Consider the following 21,864-nt stretch of genomic DNA (forward strand, 5'->3'; position numbering starts at 1 on the left):
ATTGAGGCGCTGGCAAACAGGTTCTGAGCTCCACGGACGTTTGTTGTAGATGTCACCTTATTTCATTCATAAATATGAGAGCAGTGTGGGATAATCCCTCTGAATCATTGTAGAAATCTATTCATTGAATGAATTCCAATCAGAGCTCCCGAATTTCCGGTAAGTGCTTTATGACTTAAAAATACATGGACGGAGAAGGACCGTCTGTACCGACAGGGATCGATGGACGTAAACCTGGGTCAGTTGGTGCTACGTCCCTGTAATTTTTCAAGGCTTGGCATCATAAAGCACTCGCCGAAAGGTGGGCATCTGTCAAGAATGGGCCGGGCCGATGAAACGACAATTTTGCCCACCTCTGATTATAACCATTATCATTTTTAATTATTATCACTATCATCATCATCGGAGAAAACAAGCTCGGTTTGTCTGAGAAGATCTGGAATCAAGTGAAAAAAATTTAATCCTAAATACTATCAAGGTTATTTTCGTTAATGAAAACTAATGATAAAACTAAAATTCAAAAAACTATAAAAAGAAAATTAACTAAAACTAACTATAATTATAGCGAAAATGTCCTTTGTTTTAGTCTTTGGTAATTAATTTAATGGATGAGACTTTGGGGATGATTTTAAATGTGATTTTAAATATATTTATTTAACCGGAATAAGGACGTTTGAAAGTGTGTCAAACAGAAGTGATGTCATCTAGCAGCAGCCAATAGAAAAGCACCTTCAGATGAGGTCGCTAATGGACTATATGCCACGGAGGAGGCGGGACTTTTGACTTTCAGGTTTTCACCCATCAACTTTGTTTCCGTTTCCGGTTTGCGATGTGTGGGCCGCGTCCCAGTATTTGCGCTTCCGACTATCTGCGCGTTCCCGTCGACGAGTGCGAGGCTGCGAGTGTGTAGTGTCTGTCTCAGTGTCCGAAGCATTTCAGCTAGCCAAGGCGCCCTCCCGCCGATGAGCGGGAGCGCGGAATTGGGGGGCGCAGGGGTGTGCGTGTGAGTGTTGGAACGCGGCCAGCAGTGGCCGGAAACGGCGCTGATGTGTAAAACCCGGAAGTCCGTGGCATCTACCCCATAGGTGACAATTTTGCATGCTTGACTTTTTGGCTCCAATGGCTCGGCTTGCCTGCTTTTTTTATTTAACTCAGCCGAAATGCAACGCTAAGTAACAAATTAGTTACTTTTTTTCATTTTACCATGGTGTTGATTAAATATTGCGCACAAGGAATACACTTTTTTTTAAAGAAAAAAAAGAAAGAAAAGAAAACTAATACTTAAACAAACTAAACCTAAGCATTTTTTAAACAACTAAAACTAATAAAAACTACCAGAACCACCCTGAAAACTAATTAAAACGAACTCAATTTAAAAAACAAAACTTAAAACAAAACAAACTCAAATAAAAATTCCAAAATAATAACCCTGAATATAAAAATTGTGCAGTTTACCAGATGGTGTAAACTAATTGTAAAATCAGCTCTAAAATACTTTACAGGGAAAAGGTAACTACTACTAGCATAATAGTATGTGCATGTGGGTGTGTGCACGTGTGTGCACGTGTGTGAGGGGCGGAATGATTACGCGCATGTGCGTCGTCAAGAGAGGCAGGAGGTTAATTCAATCCTATAGACACGCAGCATGGAGGGGATTGGACGGCACAGCCCTGAGGGTGCCGCTGGCCCCAGCCCCAATAAGGGGCACACAATGTGCACACACAATATGGGCAGTGTGACTTGAGGGTATGAAAGCCCAGGAAAAGCCAAATTGTTTTTATATCTAGTTTCTGGTGCATTTCATTTAGAGTTGAGGTGCATGAATGATAAACATGGATTAGAATATATTCATTTATGTCAAGAAAATGATGCATAAAACAGAGACAGAAATGGGAGCACATTTAGAAAATTGTGAGGGATTGAGGGCATGGTGAGGGGCCAGTCGAATGGAGGAAAGGATGAATGGTGTTAGCGGGAAAATAATTGATATAAGGTTTGAAAGGTTTAAGGACAGCAGAAGCTGGAGAGTATAGCAAACATTTGATTCATACCTGTTACTTTCCATTGCTAAGCCACTGAATGACTTACACATGATTCGATTTAGAAAAAATGCACCGTCGCCTTTGCCTCTGTAAAAATAGCAATTACTACTTTCCTATTAGCCCGCACTTTGGCGGTACCTTGTGTCATCTTGGAGAATCACAGAACAAGCACACAAATAGGCAGATGGGTGTGAATCAGAGTTATAATAGTTTTCAGTTTTTATAACACTATTTTTGTTTCACAGCTATAGTTTTCTTCTAATAATAAGAAGTGTACGTTTTATGAAAATGTTTTCAGTACAAACTGACTAAACTTGATTTAGCATAAAGATAACTACTGTACTGCCTGGATGTGTTCTAATCAGCTATGAGGACAAGGATGGCTCCACATCTCCTTGCTGCTACGTAGATTCAGAGAAACAATACATTTACTGCACACATTACCATATTACGCTTAATGTTATTAGGCCAGCAAACACAATTTAATCAAATGTAAGTCATACATAAGTAATTTAGAAAATGAGACATTATTAATTGGGTGCTCGTCTTCCAGTTTTAATCCGGTTTGTGAGATAGCACTTCTCCGGAATTGAATGCGTCTGGCTGAATAAATTAGTGCATCAAAGTACGATGAGAGGAAACATTCTCTTCAAATGTCTTGTGAGGAGACCGAGAGATCTCTTTAAGTGCCATTCATGCGTCTGCTTTTTCATCCATTCACCCATTTAAACCATCTACCCTTAATGAAAACGTTCATCCAACATGCATCCATTCATTCATCCAACCAGCATGCATGTTCCTATCGCTCTGTCCATAGCCATCTGTCCATTGTTCTACATACAAATATCAATGCAACAGTCCATACTGTATGTACAACCATTATGTAATACATATCCATCAATCATCCATTAATTCATCCCACCTGTGCAGCCATGCATGCATCCATATTGTATTTGTCATCACCGTCCATCCATTTGTTGACACATCCTTTACACCCCTAAAACATCCATCCATCCATGCATCTATCCATCCATCCATTAACCATTAATCCATTCATCTATCCATCCCTATCTATCCATACATCGATCCATCATCCATCAAGCCATGCATCTATTCATCCTGATCCAGTCATTCATCCATCCATCCAGCCATGCATCTATTCATCCCCATCCATCAATCCATGCATCTATCCATCCATCCATTAATCCATTCATCTATCCATCCATCTATCCATCCATTCATCCATCAAGCCATGTATCTATTCATCCTGATCCAGTCATTCATCCATCCATCCATCCATCCCCATCCATCCATCAATCAATCCATGCATCTATCCATCCATCCATTAATCCATTCATCTATCCATCCATCCATCCATTCATCCATCCACCCATCCATCCAAACCTTGTATTCACCCATGTAGCACTTTTCCCTCCATCCAGTCATCCATCCACCCAATGGTCTACCATTCTTCGTATCTTGGATATTGATTTCTCCAATTATATTTCTCATAATTGCTTTTGGCTAATATTTCAGATCAAGTGTGTAGCGCGGTTCCGCCTGTCTCCGGCACGCACCTTCCATTTTTCCTTCCATCATCAATCAATTTTCACTCACCCCCAACTTCCTCTTCCCTCTTACCTCATCTGCGTTTTCCTCCCTTATTTCCTCCATCCCTTTCCTCCATACCTCTTCCCGAGCCCCAAGTCAACGCCTTCCTTTCCTTCTCCCCTCCTTTTGCTCCTCTCTGCCTGCTATTGATTAGAAGGCGAACCTCTAATCTCCTTAAGGTCATTAGGAACACTTAATTAAAACCTAGTTAGAATGCCTTTGTTCAACCAAAGCAAATTGCAGCTGTTCAAACGCGATTAGTACGATAACAAAACTTGCTAGTGCGGCAAAATATTAGCAAGAAATGCTACTTTTTTTGTTTTGTTTTGTTAGAAATGTTTACATCGTTGAATTGCTTACACACTGATGGGCCGCACCATTTGAGCTTTAACTGTACTTTTTTTTTTTTTTTTACAATTAATACTTAAAAAAAAAAATATATATATATATATGCATTGTTTTAGCAATGACATACATACAGACGCAACATTAAAAAAAACAGTTTATACTGTATACGTTCTAATTTTCTGAGTACTACTGTTGATCATATTCTCGTTTGTGGCATATTTATATATTTTTTCCAATGTAATTTTGACTTTATTATACTTTTGTTTTGTACACAACACACAGAACCCTCGATAGTTATGTTAACTATATTAATTTCTACATCTGCAGTAGGCTATTTTTTAAAAATCAATATTACTTACTAATATTGAAATGTAAATTCCAGCCACCATTGTGTTTTCCTTTTGAATACATTTTCCACACATAACATTTTTTTTTCTGAGACTCAAACTATCAACTAACTCAATGCGTCACCAAACTTTTCAAAATAGAGAGCTATTTATTGTGTTCTGATTAATGCAGAGCTTATAGTATGATATTTTGCTCCAATCAATTTTCATTTTTGTGAAGAGTCAGACGCCGATCATATTATTGAGTTCTTACAATTAATATCAAGAATGATTTTACATGGTAGGAACAGCTAAATATCAATCATTAAAACTTCTACAACTCCTAGGAAAGCATCACTGACTTTTTTTTTGGTTGTCATCATGTGCAGCTAAAACCGCTATAATGCTTGAATATTGATTTTAATCATCATTGCCATTTACCCTGTTTTGTTAATCACTTTGCACTTTGGACTAATAACATAGATATGTGCCGTCGATGGTGGTGTAAGGAACTCGATAGTTTTACGTCAAGTAATGCAGCATGGCCATGATTTCAGTGGTTGGTCATAATCTCCGTTGTCTAGCAACGGCGGTGGCGTCCCCTCCATCGTGAGAGCCACTTCTGTGTATCTCATCCCACACAGGTGGGGGTGTTAGTCAGAGCATAATTGAATATATTAAACGAGCTGCTGTCATTAGTTTAGCGCCGTATTCTTAATCCCTATACAGTAACTTGCCTCGGAGTAGTGTAATGTGACGTCTCCGTTACTTTGAAATGAGCGCGGCTTGGTGCGCCGCTGACCAGATGGCGGCTGGTTGCTGCTAATCCACTTAGGAGCACCCGCGTGTGTGCCGCTTGTTGTGAATGAGATTGCACCGAAAGAGGCGACAGGAGGAGGAGGCGCGAACCCAGACAACTTGTATTTTGTCTTGCGGGCTTTTTCCTCTTCTTCATAAAACCAGAAGTTGAGCCAAGGGAAGTATAAAGGACTGTTTCCCCCCGTCTGGTCGTGTGACAGGTGTTGAGCTACACGTCCAGGTAGCTAAATTGCTAATTAGCCCAAACTACGTCGAATCAACAAGTTGGACTTTTATGGTTTAAAGTGGGAGTGGAAGCGGGAGCCAGCAGCAACAGGTGAGCTACAAACTGTACCCTGCTATTTCTAACCGTATCTGCTTATTTGTAACACATTTGTGACGACATATAGCAACAGATAGCCACCGTTATTAGATACACTGTGTCCATCCTCTCCAAGGCACATTATTGTGAGCGGGTCCAAGTAATTCAACACTTGAGCCCGACTGCTCCGCTGGCCTCCCTTTGTGTGTGTGTGTGTGTGTGTGTGTCAAAATGTGAAATTGAAGCTGATAAGCATTGCAATGAAGAGAGATTTTGACATAAGCCTCAATTTCCAGCAAACCAATGCGAAAAAAGCCGTTGAGTTGTATGAGAAACCTAGAGGCCAGATGCCAGGAGGAAACAGGGCATGTTTAATTCAATAGGGAATGAAGAAAAGGTGGGGGAAAGTGATGTAGCAGTATCAGTTGAGCCGTGCCTCCATCAAGCTGTACATGATGGTGTCGGCTTTGGCCAGGGAATAGCCTGCATGGCATTTCACTTGCCTCAGATTTGTCTCATTTTGGATTTTGGTCTGACCACATCTCTCTGCCGCTCTCTCTCTCCCTCCACAGGTTGTGAAATCCTAGCTATCATGCAAAGGCTTTGGTTGTGGTCGGTGTGTGTGGCGGTCAGAGGCGGTGTAACCGAGGCCTAAGCTTTGCACCTTCACCCCTGGGGGCACTGGCCGGTGAAAAAATGTCTCCGTAACTTGGCCACCATGACACTATGCCAGTCATCACTTATTCAAGCGCTGTCGGGAGGCTTCCAAAGCATCTCCAACTTCTGGAAGATACGACTGGTCTCGGGAATGTTCCAGAAATTCACATCTTCTGATGTAGAAACCTCAAATTCTACCGTTTTCTAGAGTTGCAGGACACATATATGACAGAACAGCAAAGAGTGGAATGCTACAAATGAAGAGAACATGGAGCATAACAACTTGTAAGAGGATGGGAAGACGAGATCAACTATGGATTGACTGCAGCTGGGAAGTCGCAAAAGTTGACAATGAAGCTGCTAGGATTTCATTAATTCGAGTAGCAAGAAAAAATGAACTCCAACAGGACAAAAACACGAGCAGGAGCCATGAACATCCTGTGAAAAACAGCACAAAAGAATATGTTGAGAGAGATGATAAAATAATGTTGGTGATGAGGTGGCAACCCATCTTCTACATATTTGTCCTCTTCATCTGTCTGTGTCTCAAACCGGCTTCATCACAGGTAAGAAAAAAAAAATGTCAAGCCTTGTTAATATGTGCTAGTTGTTTAATAAGTCAGTAGAAGCCACGACTGTGGGCTAGCATGCACAAATATATTCGTCTTTGCTGGTTACTATATCTAACCAATCTTCAAATCCCTAATTTGCATGAGTGCATATGTGTACAATTACACAGTGCTGCTAATCAACTTGGCTAAATGTGGCCCTATTTAAATGTACTTCTATATTGAGCCATTTCTTACAGATATTTAGACAGGTATTTCTTGGTTACACTTGATGTTACCATCACAACCTATGATGGAATTTTGTCTGAAGTTTGCTTTTTACTAATGATTTCAGGTCAGACCTTGAAAGTTTCAAGTGGGAGATCATATTTCCTTCTTCCCAGCATACTTGAATGTTAGAGACAAGTCTTTTGAGGACGCTTAGCTCTGAGTATAGCGAGTTTTTTGGTTTTCACAATAACAGCTGCACTTTTAAAACTGGATTTTTACATCCAAGGTCTTATTAGGTAATGTCGTTGATGTTCAATCAAATATCCTGTTTTTCCCAAATGCCACAATTTGCGTTTATTTTTTCTTCCTTTTAGCTATTTTTGGTATAACTATTGTATAATTTGTAGTTTTCATATTCCTAACACATTTTCAGTGTATGTATGTGAGCAATCGCTTGGTGTGATTTTAAGACAGGCCATCTACCGGATGAATTCCACATACATTAGTTAACGCACAGGCCGTTAAATTGCGTGGTGCTCAACGAGATTGTCATTACTGTATCCGAGTGTGTCGGTTTACTGCTGATAAGAATAAGTACATGAGGTCCAAATTAAATGGGAATGGTCACACTTGTTCAATCCTCTGTCGTTATTACAGGGACATTTCCCACCAATGGAGAACATTGCTGCCTTCAAACCCGTGTCCACCTCTCCAGCTCGTTCAACTTGTGGCGTTCCGGATCGGAGCGTCTACTGCCAGACGGCTTCCTCACAGGCTGAGCTTCTGATGTGCCATCAGGCCTCCTGTGACCAGGAGTGTCCCTATAGATCGTCCACGCCACCTTATGCCCCGCTACTACTGCCTGCGTACAGGTAATCAAATGTTGAAGACTATAAGTGACGATATATAACTGCTATTGTGGCTATTTACCCATAGATTTGGCATGCTTACACAATGTTTGAGAGCTAATACAGGAGCTATAACAACCGCTCTACATTTACAGTAGTGAGTGTATATAAACTCTGTTCATGGAACAATATTTGCCAGCTTACCCTTTCCTCCTCTGACCAGGGGTGCATGCGTCACTGAAGATTCTAAAGACACTCGTCCTAGCCTCCATCCGATATCACAGTTGGACAGTTTGACCACCTCTATGCCAAGTAGAGATTCAACTGTATCCGGTAGTGTTGTGTTTCCTCAAGGCCAGCAGGAATGTCTGCTGTCTCCCCCCTCTCAGAAGCTGGGAACTTCAGGATCCCTCACCCTGGCATTATGGATTAAACCAAGCTCTCTTGGAGAGATGTGAGTATGGTGATATCGGTTTCTATGGTTTAATATGTTAAAACCGTAAATCTGAGTCAACTATATTGTCATCAAAATTGAGACATTGAGGCAACAGGTAGGTAGTTGCCCATATGAACTTGCCTCAAGTATGATATGGATATGAGTTAACCTTTTGTTGCGGGTTTAAAAAAAAAAACACACAGACGCATTCAGATAGATAGCATTTGGAATAAATGCACTTGCCTGGAACATGTTTTAAATAAAGACTTAAAGTAGTGTAATGGCTGTGTGTTGTAGTCACCATGCCGAAATTGTAGTCCACAATTCACGGTCATGTCCTTCTTGGATTGCAGTTTGTTGGTGCAAAGTTCCAAAGTTGAGATCTGTTTTCAATCACACACATGCACACGTCACACGTCTGCACAAAAGAGGTTTGGCAACCTGACCTGCTCCCCTTTCATACAGTGACACTTAAGGCTGATTGTTTTAGCTCTTGGTCCTTTGTCTTGAATCTAATCATAGGCAACTACTAGTACACTGTTATGCCGCCTTAAAATTTTAAGTAGAAAAGATACAAAGGCAAAAAGTAAAGCTCAGTGGCTATTGGTTTGATTGACATTTGTGGACAAATTGTCCAGTTCTAATTTAATGTGAAATGGGTTTGTTTCAGGCTCTGCGCGACAAAACATGTCAACATTAAGAGGACACTTGAGCATTGGCAGAGTATTGTGCAGGTTCTTGTCCTGTTGGACATGACAACTGTACCTGGCTTTCTGTCTCTTTCCCTCTCTCTTTCTTTCTGATGTTGTCATCAGCCGACTGCCTTTTGTAGTCGACACAGTCACGGCTGCCATCAAAGAATCCAGATAAAAAGAGGTCTCCATCCTCACCTGCGTCCATCTCCTTTTTGTCTCGATCGCTGTGATTTCAAATCCTTCCACTCATCTAAATGGACACAACCAGCCACCTGTTCTTACTAAGAAGTTTTTACATAAAAGTGCTGATAATGATGTATAACATGAGATGCTTCCAAATATCTTATTTAGGGCGAAACACACGTTTGAGCTAATCATTTTTTTTTGCTTTGAATGATGTCTTGCACATTGCTTTTGGAATATGTGCTGAGGTTTCATCAAGTGAGATGATGGCACAAACTGTCGTCATATTACCTGATGTCAGACACAGAAACGGAAAAGTTTTCTGTGACTTCATGGTTTTGATTTTCACTAATATGGATATTATGACCTGCATAATATATCATCTACTCTGTTGTCAATACCCTCACTCCTCAATTATTGTATCAATGTGTTCTTTAGCAGTGCCGCATTTAATAAACGGGAACACTTGTTCATAATTTAAATTGGAAAGCAGCAAAACATCGTTTGTCAAAGCATTTTTGACTTGACTTTATTTCCTGTTCTTTTCTTACGTAGACATACATGTGCAGCAGACGTTTCACACAGATGCTCTTGTCTCATTCATCCATCACTGATTTATATGGAGGGCGTCTCTGGGTTCATAAAAGCCATGATTTGCCATAAAATGTCACTGATGGTGGTTAATATGACGCGTGGAGGGTGTTCGCCTGTGCGAGTCTGCAACCCGTGTAGCACCAGAAACCTAGCAGTCGTGTAAAATATTAATATTACATGTATAAATGTCAAAATGAGAGACTGCATCTAGTGGTGCTCAACTCGACATGAGTTTTTAGATTCAACTCATGCTGAGAAACCTCTTTTCACGTCCACCTTTCTCATGCTACTGAAATGTTCATATCATGCCATTTCTTATTGATGTTTGCATTTTTGTTTTTCTTTCTCAGGATGCTGCTGGAGAAAAACTCAAGGGACCAGTTAGTCTTTTCATTGACAGTGTCGGAACAGGTTGTCAGGATGCAGTACTCTCGGTCCGGAAGTTCAACTCCTGTGGCCGTCAGCTTCAGAACAGAGGGGCGACTTGTGATGGACAGGTGGACACACGTTGTTTTACAGGTAATATAGTTAACAGGCCAGATAATATTATTTGTCATTAGCTGAATACTGTGAGTTTGATCCTTGAATTAAGAATTGGTCCAATGCTATTAGTGTATGCCGGGTATTTTCAAATGGTACATATTGTGGTCTAGGTCTGGACCAAGTCAAGGTCTCATGTGGACCCACTGTCAATTGCTGTTTATGTGCATTGTCACACCATCGTTTTTTTGTTCTCACATAGGCCATACTAGGGCTCAACGATTTATTGTTTTTTGATTGTAATTGATCGACAACACGATCTTGTGATCATCAATGCTTCGGTTTTTGCAGTGCTCCTGACTGACCCAGAATTTTAATTGAAGATGTCAGCTCTTTGCAAATGATAACGCTATTTACGTTGTTGAAAGTTCATGGCTTGAACCATTATGCTATATTGGAACCAGATAACCGAGGCTAAGTGTGAAATACCTTATCAAGAATCAACCTGTTACATTCTTTGAATGACAGGCTAATTCCAGCAAGTAAACATTTGCCATTTAGTTTAACTAATATAATACAGTAGTTGAATAAAACATAATTATGTTTTTTGTTGGAAGTTATTTAAGTAAGGTCAAGTGGATGCAATGCCTATAAATATCAAAGGCATTGTCTTCCAAGAACACAAACAGTCTTTCTTTAGCTCTAAATCTTCTCAAATGGCGACCCACGAAGGGGCGGGACATTTTGAGGCTGTAAATGACTCTCACGGTGTGTTAGTGCTTGGTTGAGGAGTCTCGTTTTACAGATTGCTCTGCTGAACAATCTCCCTCTTTCAGCATCTCTGAATAAGATCGGTGCTGCTGTGGGAGAAAACTTGTTCTTATACTTGTTACTATTGTTTATCACGCTTTTGACTTTAAAATGTGATTTGATCTTTTTTCTTTACATTCTGGGAAGTATCGTGTAAGTGCCATTTGAACAAAGTTGTGACTTAAGGTGAAACAAATGTGAAGCTATTTTTAGGCCGATTCCTTCTACATGAGAGTCTTGAAATGTGTGCAGTCCTTCTGGTTCCTGTGTATCTCCAGTGTCTGTGTATGTGTTGTGAACACACTGTATATATATGGGCTTATGATAGTGTAACCGTTGTAACCAATTTGCTGTGAGGGTGTTATGTCTTAGAGGTGTTGCGTGTGTATTCCTATGAATCAGTCTTGCCTTTTGTTTAATGGTGTGGTGATGTGATCGGCTTTGACCATTCCAAGTCGTAACATAATCATCCTTGACATTCAAACACCATTCGCATACTGCCATTCTCATGCCCGTACACACACACACACACACACACACACACACATCCCCACTAATACACATTCGCACAGCAACTTGCAGTTCAGTGATAATTTGTAGCCGTGTGTCAGCCACGATACAGATATTTCCCTATGAAGGAGATGGGTAATTTAGAAACATTCCCATACACGCACACACACCAGTCATCTGTCGGTTTGAAAAGATCAAAACACCAAAAAAGACAGTCTAAAGGAATACGGGTTTCCAAGTGCCGGGAGCAATTCACACACTCGCACACACACAATCACATGTGTGTGCACACAGGGCCAGGAGCAAGGTGCTGTAGGGAGGCTGCTGTTCCCAAGGTAGTTGTCTCATCTGATTATGATAACAATGTACAGAGTAGCGGTGGAAAAGGTAGCCGGGAGGGGACTGAGAGAGAAGGGGGGATTGGGAGGGGGGGTGTAGGAAGAGTAGCGTAGTGATAGTTCACTTCAAAGACTCTAATCTGTGGCTCATTTGAACATCGTAGCAGGATTTTGCAAAGGTAGCAGCACATGTACATGTGTTTAAGTTATTAAATGCTTTATAGTACCGTCGATGATGCCTGGGAGCTTCTTATTGTTGTGTTTGGTTACTGGAGCAAAGTCTAGAAGACCTACAGTAAAGAAGAACCCAATCAATTTTGAGAGACTGTTTCAAAACGCATTTTGTCATTGGTAAAATAGAATTAGAGGAAAAGTGACGCTTTTTACGGCATAGTCTATATTATTATAATCTTTTCACATGTTTCTTTTTTTCTATGCTTCTTTTAACACCCCAGATTAGGTAGATCTCTGTATTTTCGGAATTAGTTCGGTCAAAAGTGTCATTTGATGCTCACTGAACTGATGTCTGTCAGTTATGCTTTTGTGTAATACGCAGACGTCTCAAAACACCTCACACTTTTGACGACTGTCTGAACTCCTGAGGTTTTGGACAACCTCAGAACTGTTTTTAAAATCTTGCTTGAATTTTGAAATTGTATGAGTTGTTAGATGTGTTCAACTTTAGAGGTTGTGCTTAGAGGTGCACTGATAAATCAGCCCCGATTTCCTTTAATTTGAGGGATCGGTGATCGGCCAAGCCCTTAAAAATAAACCGATCTTTTCCACCAATCTCATTTCTCTCTTCAGAGGTCTGAAAAAGTATCCTCTTCTGCTGAGATGACTAATAGGATTTTATTTTTATTTGAGAGAAATACATAATGTGCAGTTAAAACAAACTGTATTATTTCATTTCATAGATATTGTTCAATGTTTTTCAATAAAATAAGATTGGAACACTGAAGGTGGCTGCTTATTATGAAAAAAAAATCGGGATCGGCAGGTCAGACTTTTTAAAAGATCAGGGGTCGGTGATTGCCCGGAAAATTGTGATCGGTGCACACCTACCTCCGCTGTATTTCCAAAATCCGTGGTAACAAAAATTGCGCTGAAAAATAAATCTCCTCACCAACTAATTTCAGTTACCAAAGAACAGCCATCCGGCGGCACAATGAATGACTGGTTAGCACGAATCCAGGTTCCGGCCATTCTTTGTGAAGTTTGCATATTCTTGCTGGCTGATTATAAAAAGGCTACAACAACAAATATGATTCCACTGTATATTTTTATGTAGCTGTATTAGCAGCAAAATCACCAACAAGGGTAACAACAATGCCTTAATATAGTCACTATGGTAACGCTTATCATGAATAGTCGTACGAGGGGTATTTTCAGTAGAACATGAAGCCATATTTTTATGTAACTATTTTAGCAGCCCGGTCCAAAGAGGCCTGTCCGTGGCCTGGTTCTCTTGTCTACAACAATGCATTCCTATAGTTGACCATTCTCTTGGTTAAGCAGTGGCTTGTGTTGGTGAAGGGAAATTCTATGTGGTGGGTATGGCTGACCCAACTGTAATATGTGCCATCATAAAGAACCCTAAATGTGTCCATCCTTTCTTTCGCGGTTTTTAATTATTTTTTGTCAGTGCATCCCCTCATTGCTTCCTGCATTGAAAGAAAAAGTCTTCTAGACTAATGGTCTTTATTAAAAGGTTGGCATGTCACCTTATATATGCCCTCGCTCTCTTTTTTCCTCTCTGCTTCTTTCCTTTTCTCTTCCCTAGTCTCATCTATCTCTTCAGAGACCCCCCTCCCCACCCCCCGCCGACCACCCTTTCATTGTCTCTTCGCCTCCACCTTCTACGTCCTTCCCCCTCTCCCGCTCATTTTCTTTACACTCACACCCTGTTCCTCTCTCTCCTCCTCTCCATCTCCCCGGGGACAATTTTCTTTTCTTAAATAAACTGTCATAGCTAGTGTTAAAATATGGGCCTTACACGGGGCGAGCGCGACGAGGCAAAGGCACGGGGCCCTGGGCTGGTATAAAACATGGATAATATGCTGTGAGAGGTAATTGTATCTTTTAGCACTGAGATGAGTAGAACAAATGTGTCTCCCCCTCTCTTTCTTTTTCTCTTTTTTATTCCTTTTGCTCCTCACCTCCGCTTCCTATCTCTTACCTTGCACACTGCTCACCACCTAATACGATAGAGTGAATATTGGCTGTACATCAGAGCTGCTAACAGTTCGCAGTGGGGACTAAAGAGAGAAGCTTGGACAGTGAAAAACAAGAAGAGAAAGGGCAATAAGTGGGGAGAGAGGGTGAGGAAAGAGGAGCAGGAAAGGTGACAATGTGCCTGGAGATTGCAAAGTGAAGACATTGCAATAGTTATAATCATATTGGACTTTTAATTGCGCCCCAAGCTTCCTCAAATTATATTAAGTTTATTATGATTAGTCCCATTGTAATGGCATTAAGGAGAGATCATTCAGTGGTATTATAAAATTACACTGCGGCCTTCAGGGCTTCTGTTTGTCTGGTCATTTGTTGAGGACACGCACAAGGATAATGGTGAAAGAGTAGAACCACTTTCCAACTTGGGTGCATTTTGTGCTAAAAACATTGCATGTATGCATTCGCCAGCTGTCAACTGCAATCCAATCAATCAGGAGCTTGGAACGTTGGCAACCCACATCCTTAAGTATAGTGAGAGCTCTAACCATACATACGGTAAACACAGCCCAGAAACAATATGGAGTACATACTATTTCGCTATAATCCATTGTTCATATTAACTGTGTGCACCACTGTTGTCATTGCAGAGAATGCACCAACACACATGAGGCGATGTCTAAGAATTTTTTTTTTTTGCAATGTCACACAGTATAATTTGTATGTATATTGGTGACTACTAGAGTAGAGTACTCGTACGGGTATCTGTCGGAAAAAAAGTGGTATTGAACATCCCTACAAACATCAGTGATTATCCACTTATTATCCAGTAATGTAAAGTTCAACTATGCATATTTGGCATTTTTAAAAACATAGTCTACAGTATACATGATATTTTGTCTTTCATTCATACAGATCAACAGGTATCTGCCTTTCCTTGAATGCTCTCCAAAAAACGCCTCTGTATGTGTTCCTTGTTCAGCTCTTTCTTTTATTGGACCTTTCATTCCAATATCCCTGATTCACTCACCACCCCATCCTTCTTTTATCTCACTCGCTTGCTCCTTATTGACAGCTTCCCTGGCTGTGTTAGTATTTGTCTTATCAGTGAGTGGCTTGTCACTCATTCAGCCCAGGTAGTAGAGCCTCAGGGGGGTTGAAGAGAAAGTGAAGCGAGTTTGTGGATGTTTGGACGCGGAGATTTGATGTTTGAGAGGAGGCGAACGAACATGAAAAGAAAAAAGAAGTGTCTATGACAAGAGACACAATTAATCAGTGTGCTTGTTGCTGTTGGATATCTGATTTGTGTCCCTGACTCCAAAACAAGGCACGTGCTCACCAATAAAGAGATATTAAAAAAAAAAGAAGACAATTCATTTTTACACAGGCCGGTGGGTTTCTTTAACGAGAAAATGTGCGTGTGGTGTCTGCACAGCAAAGCCGGCCTGTTTTGTATGTAGTGTTCTCTTCCGCCTCCTATAGCTGTAGCTCAGCACTATCAAGTGAGCTTAGAGGAAACACTGTGGTCTCCACACTGTGTACCGAGCCACAGCTTGGCAGAAGTGTGAAAATGGAGAAGAGCTTGAGTCAAAATGCTCCTGTACAGATCACTAAAAGCTTTCCACTCATGGTTTGCCTTCCCTCGCTTTTACAGAGGCTTAGGTGCTTGCCAGGGGGCCGCCCCCCCACCCCCACCCAAGGACAGGTTTATTTAAACGGCCTTAGAACAATGAATTCTTTAGGAACAAACTTGAAATAATCAATTATGTTGCAAAAAAAGGCCTTTATTATGGCAAACTGTAACATGATTTTTGCGTCTGTGGTTCACTCAAACCTGACTATAGTCTGACGTGCGTGTGTAATATTGAAAGGTGTGTGAAATTGCATGCAGTGATTCAACAGTTAACCTTCACAATTCATGGAGGTTGGTGATCAATTCCCAAAACTCTAATTGGGATATACAGTACAATGTATACAATAGAGAACATTCACAAGACCTCACCCTCTAAAAATGTTCATAATTGCCTTCATTAGTAGTTTATACCCTAAACATAACCCAAACTATGATCACAAAAAACAGTAATCATAAAACAAATGGCTTTACATGATTTGATTAATAAAAAAGCACTGAAAATGTGTTCCTGTTTTGTAACCCATGTAAATAATTACTAGTTTCCTACTAGCAGTTTGATTAAGGTTTATTTTTGACACAGACACATAGATTGCAATCACCTATCTTTTGTTTTGCATTGAATTATTGTACCTTACTGCACGTACCTTTCTCTGCATCATGTTGAGAGGTTTACCACCCTGTTTTTTCCGGTGCTCACCACAAAAAGCCTCACCTGCCAACAACAACATAGCACCTAACAAAAATCTGCGAGTAGGTGAATTGTGAAATGCTGGGGGTTCACTTACTATTTATGTTGTGCTTAGAACAGAAAATACAATAAACAAGGAAAGGACTAGGTACCTTCAAAGTACTGTTTTAATATTACTGGACTAAATGGCATCAGTCCAAATGAGACTAGTTTTCAGCACTTAAGAAAAGAATGTGTAAAATAAACTTCTGTCATTCTCAAAGAGTTTTGAAATGATTGGAGTGGAGAGGTAAGGGAAATAAAACAGCAAAAACAGATGAATTGGGGAAAGGAAAAACCTAAGTGTTTATGAGAGCTAACAAAGAGGACTTGGCTGTGTTTCAGAAGGGCGCGTGGCGGCTAAGGAGGATGAAGCGCTTCACTATTCATTTACATCAGCTCTGACAACTGCCTCACATCTCCCCAAGAGCCACACTGCTCGGGCTTAAAGATTCTTAAAGTGGGCCCTTCTTCTGGTTCTCTCTCTGACTTTCCCTTTCCTCCCTCCTCCCCTTCCTTCGCTTACTCCCATTCTCTCCTGAGCTCTCATGTGCTTGCCAGTCTTCAATCAGCCATCATGAAAGTGTCTGTCTGCGCGTCTTAACCATCCTCTGAGACGCAGACACTTGTCTGGGACTGCCTTCATCCCCTAAAGGCGTTTTTTTTATTTTTTTACTTGGACTTATTTCCCTCCTCACACCTTTTCAACTTCCCTAAAGAGCTGACAACAAATGAGAGTGACAGGGCGGGAAAGGAGAGGTAATCATTACTGGGAGAAGTTGTGGTCAGAGAGCGTTAACACTTTATAAATATCCATTCAAATTGTTACATAAAGGTCCTAAGGCAAAGACGAAACAAAAGATGGTTGAAGAAGTCAATCGAACCGCCATGGACAAAGCAAGATTGACCAGAATAAATGAACGATGGAAAAATGAGGAGAATGGAGGGAGGTCTTAAGAATCACGATTATCAGCATCCATACAGAGTGTTTCCCAAAAACGGATTTGGAGATTGTGCAAAGGGAAAGAGTGCAAGAGCACACATTAAAGTTTTTCTTATGGAGGTGTCTTTCTTTTTTGTCCCCTCCCCCGTGGGTTTGATGTGAAAGGGAGCTGCCGCTGCTTTGACGATGTTGTCGGCTGCACCGTTTTCCATATTCATGCTGCAGATCGAGAGAGGACAGAGGCAAGAGCGCAGAGATTTTTGGTCAAACAGAAAGCTCATTTGCGCTGAGGCAGTTTAGCCCCAGGCTTTCCTGCTACTGGGGAAATGAGTTGGAAGATTAGTCGTATGTATAATTCACACACGCGCGCACAGGCACACACACCGGGTCACGCAAAGATATGCAAAAAAAAATGTGTGTACACTTTTCGAGATTGATGCACAAGTTGAATGCACAGACAAGCTGCCCTTTTGTGATGAAATGAATTCGCAATTCGGTTACTGTTGAATATCTTTGGGTCCAACTTTTGTCCTTAAGATCATTGATAAAGTAATAGCCAGTCACATATTAGAACATTCTCACAAATACAATCTATTCAACATTCGATCCAATAAGACAGCAGTATCACAATTTTACATACAAAGAACAATGCTGAGTCAGAAAAGTATTAACTTAATTCAGTGGAATGCCCCTAAGGTTGTATAATTTGCAATTTAACAAGTATTTTCAGGAAAAATGATGACGTCCCACACCATTTTTCAGTTTTAACTGCTGTCATGACATCAACATCAAACATTGATGATTATGTCTGCGTTTTCCGAATTGTTTGCTGGGCATCATGGGGCCAGTCTTTGCCAGTTTGCTTGTTTCCAGGGCATATATCGGTTTCTGCCTAAGACGCTATTGCTGTACACGCCTGTGATATTGAATGAAGACCTTCCCACTGGACAACTTAGATTTGTTACTCTGACTGACTTTCAGGTGCACGACAGACATGCCAGTCTGTTCCTGGATGGTCTGGAGGAGGATGGGACACCTTTTGAGACCCAATCACTGCCCACCAGATTACATGACATCAATGAGGACAGCACCATCAGGGTGGGACTAAGCTCCAAAGGTAATAATGGCACAAATATTGTCAGGTGATATTTGAAGAATTGGCAACAAATGTTACAAGTTAATTACCTACCCAATGAAGCACAAAGTATTTTGTTATTCCTTCTGTTATGCTCAAGGTATGTTCCAAGAATGTGTCTAGAGTTCAGTTATCTCAAAAAGTAACTAAAGGAAGATATCAACTCATCCACTATGTTAGAATGGACCATTCAACCTATGGACTCAGGGCGGTCCGCCAGCACCTGGATGCACCCTGACCAGCTCCCAAGAGAGGAGAGGGGGACTGGACGGTAAATGATGAGGTTGAGGCTAGACGTTTACCGGGCACTGTTATCAGGCCGTCGGTCCCCCCACCCTAGCCGCCCAGCTGCTCGAAAGATGTACTGGAATGCATTAAAAAAAAATATATATATAAAGTGGCAGGATTTTGCAGGGCAGCCCCCTTGGAGACCCAAATGAGAATGTGCCTAATGTTCAAAATGTACATGTGTACATTAGTTTATCTTGTAGTATTTTTTCATATGATGTCAATGATTACGCTACCTTTATGCTCCCCCTCTTTCAACGACGCATATGTGATTGATTGGTGGTGCCTGGGAGCCGTCTTTGAGTCAATAGGAGAGAAATTGAGAGAAAAATGATATCCGTTCATCTGCAGAGTGATAAACGAGTGTTTTTCTTCTCGTTTATCAGGCATTGATCCCTGGTTCACTGCAGGTAGCATCTGATAAGTTGAAGATCACATCAGAAGTTGTGATCAATACAAGTGATTGGCTCTGTCGTGTGTGTGTATGTGTAGCTGATCGTCAAACCCCGGGGGCTGTGTCTGGAATTTTGATCAGTGAATTGATTGTGCGAATGCTGATCATGTATTGATTGACAACTATGTCTGTTGTTGGTGGGAGAATTCTGTGTCTGATGAGTAACAAGAAACAAATGCATAACCAGGATCACTTGTAAAAGTTTTGTTCAATAAGCCAGTGTACTGTCCAGATTTGAAGGGGAAGTCAACCCCCCAGAATTTTTGATATGAATAATCTGTTCTATGCAGCCCCACTAGTCACTAATATGCCATTCTGGTTAATATTGCATTGGTGGAATGTGAGTTAAGCAGCAAAATCCAGCCGTTTTTATCCATCTCAGGGCGTGGCCATTTTGCCACTGGCTGTCGACTGAAGATGACATCAATGTTGCTCAGGTCTCAGGTTACAACCAGTCACAGCGCAGCTTCAGAAAACAGGTGAGCTGTGATTGGCCGTTGCCTGAGCCCTGAGCAACATTGATGTCATCTTCAGTCGACAGCAAGTGGCAAAATAGCCGCCCATTGAGATGGATAAAAATGGCTGGATTTTGCTTCATAACTCCATCCATCCATCCATCCATCCATTTTCTTGACCGCTTTTCCTCACAAGGGTCGCGGGGGTGCTGGAGCCTATCCCAGCTGGCTTCGGGCAGTAGGCGGGGTACACCCTGAACTGGTTGCCAGCCAATCGCAGAGCACACAGAGACTAACAACCATACTCACAATCACACCTGTGGACAATTTGGAGTGTTCAATTAACCTGCCATGCATGTCTTTGCAATGTGGGAGGAAACCGGAGTATCCGGAGAAAACCCACGCAAGCACGGGGAAAACTTGCAAACTCCACCCAGGAAGGCCGAAGCCCGGACTCGATCTCACGTCCTCTGCACTGGGAGGCGGCCGTGCTAACCAGTCACCCACCGTGCTGCCGCTTCATAACTCATATTCCACAAATGTAATATTAATCAGAATGTCATGTTTAGACTAGTGAGGTCACATATAACATATTATTGTCAAGAAATGTTTAAGGTTGACTTCCACTTCAAATAAATGCATCATGACATAAAGATCTGCTTCTTTAGCAGAGAACATGGCTTGCACATGGCCATAGTAGCTACTCAAAGAAGTTTATGAGAACAGCACTTGTTGTTAATACTGGTAATCAAGTATGTCATAATTCAATCAGGTATGAAACCGAAAAGAGTAAGACTACAAAATGGTGTGATTGTCAAAACAAAATGCATACAAATCACAAAAACCATGCGTTGCTGCTGGTATCTGCTGTCAACAGTTCCTATGACATGAAATACAAAAAAGCCACTTAGCGATGCAGCGGATGACTGAAACACGGAGTTTGGAAGACAGAGACAGAATTAAAGCTTATACCTTGCATCATCCCAGTAACAATAGGCAGAGTGCTTTACAGAGGAAGCCATAATCCCATTTCCACACGCTAAAGAAATCCTCAGCCAAAGCCCCAGGCTGCACAACCACACACTGTTCGAACACACTTAGATCCCATAACGCTCTCGCACTCTCATTCAGTTTTTGACACACACAACCACCTCAGCACGCACGCTCACAGTTGGACAATGTACTCGAGCCAAACGCAGCAAAGCCTCCCTCAAATGCAAACGCGCACACACACAGGCGTGCACATGCATAGGCTCACGTTTGCAGTTTGTCGGAATACACACAGTAAAGCTTCTAAACACACACACACACTCCGACAAAGCTAGACATGGCAGGGCTTCTGTCAACACTTAGACGATATCCTTTTTCTAAGAGTTGTAGTCAAACTAGACAACTTTGTTGGACACTAAAACACCCGAGCTCTCTTTGGACTAACATCATTGCCCGTGTGTGTTTTAGTCTTTCATGTTCAAGCCAGCATTGTCACGTTTGGAGGCTTGTGTGTTGAGATGTGCTCACTTCTGGGTTTGATGGCGCCTCTTGTGTAGAGTCCAGTCATTTTCTCGCACACCCTTTCTTCTCTGCATCAGTCAGCACCACACTTCATCACATTTTCTCATATGTGACTAATTCCTACCAGTTTCTTATGGCTAAAGCTTATTTTGAGGTTTAGAGCTGTTTGAAGTGTTTGTTGGCTTTATGGAGCTTATGATAGTCAACTATCACACTTGTGAGGTATAAAGCCCAAAGGCAAATGTCTTCGCATAGTTCTTAATCAGTTAAGCAATCAACAAGCGGTTGAGTTACATCTCTTGAAACTTAAATCTGGCAGACATTTTACACAATTCCATCCTTCAATTTTGCATAGGGCCCATTTTATGTTATTGCATGAATGTGCATGTGTGGATTAATTGATGCTGAATGTCCAAGAAGCCAAATGTTAGAATACAAGTACATAGCATTTTTGCATATAGAGTAAGAACTCTGCGATAAGCACTATGTTTCTCAGTAATTAATGAGTTTCCGGTGAATGCCAAATGCTTTACATCTTGCCAGGCTAATGCAAAGGCTTTTTAAAGTCCTGCTACTCTTTAGTGGCACTGAATGCAGACTGTGATTGATCTTTGTCAGCCTTGGATCATGAACCAAGCTTATATGAGTAGCATATGGGCAGCTTCACTTAGCTGTTATCAAGAAACCGATAAGATAATCTACTAAATACTGTGAAATCCTCTAACTCTGCGACTTCAGTGCAAACCCATTAACACCTTACCGGTGTTC

The 21,864-nt window shown here is 41.2% G+C and overlaps 1 protein-coding gene across 2 annotated transcripts in view; it reads left to right on the plus strand.

Moving 5' to 3' along the window:
• Positions 1–5,154: 5,154 nt before the first annotated feature.
• The window catches only part of ush2a (Usher syndrome 2A (autosomal recessive, mild)), a 167,481-nt gene continuing 150,771 nt past the window's right edge, over positions 5,155–21,864 (plus strand). For both annotated transcript variants that reach the window (XM_077563122.1, XM_077563121.1), the window contains exons 1-6: positions 5,155–5,462; positions 6,020–6,670; positions 7,541–7,755; positions 7,955–8,185; positions 9,990–10,158; positions 18,234–18,369. In XM_077563122.1, the coding sequence (XP_077419248.1) occupies positions 6,353–6,670; positions 7,541–7,755; positions 7,955–8,185; positions 9,990–10,158; positions 18,234–18,369 (1,069 nt within the window). In that variant the 5' untranslated portion in view covers positions 5,155–5,462; positions 6,020–6,352. The remainder of the gene's footprint in view (positions 5,463–6,019; positions 6,671–7,540; positions 7,756–7,954; positions 8,186–9,989; positions 10,159–18,233; positions 18,370–21,864) is intronic.

The sequence above is a fragment of the Vanacampus margaritifer genome, chromosome 4, assembly GCF_051991255.1.
Source record: "Vanacampus margaritifer isolate UIUO_Vmar chromosome 4, RoL_Vmar_1.0, whole genome shotgun sequence".
NCBI classification, from domain to species: domain Eukaryota; kingdom Metazoa; phylum Chordata; class Actinopteri; order Syngnathiformes; family Syngnathidae; genus Vanacampus; species Vanacampus margaritifer.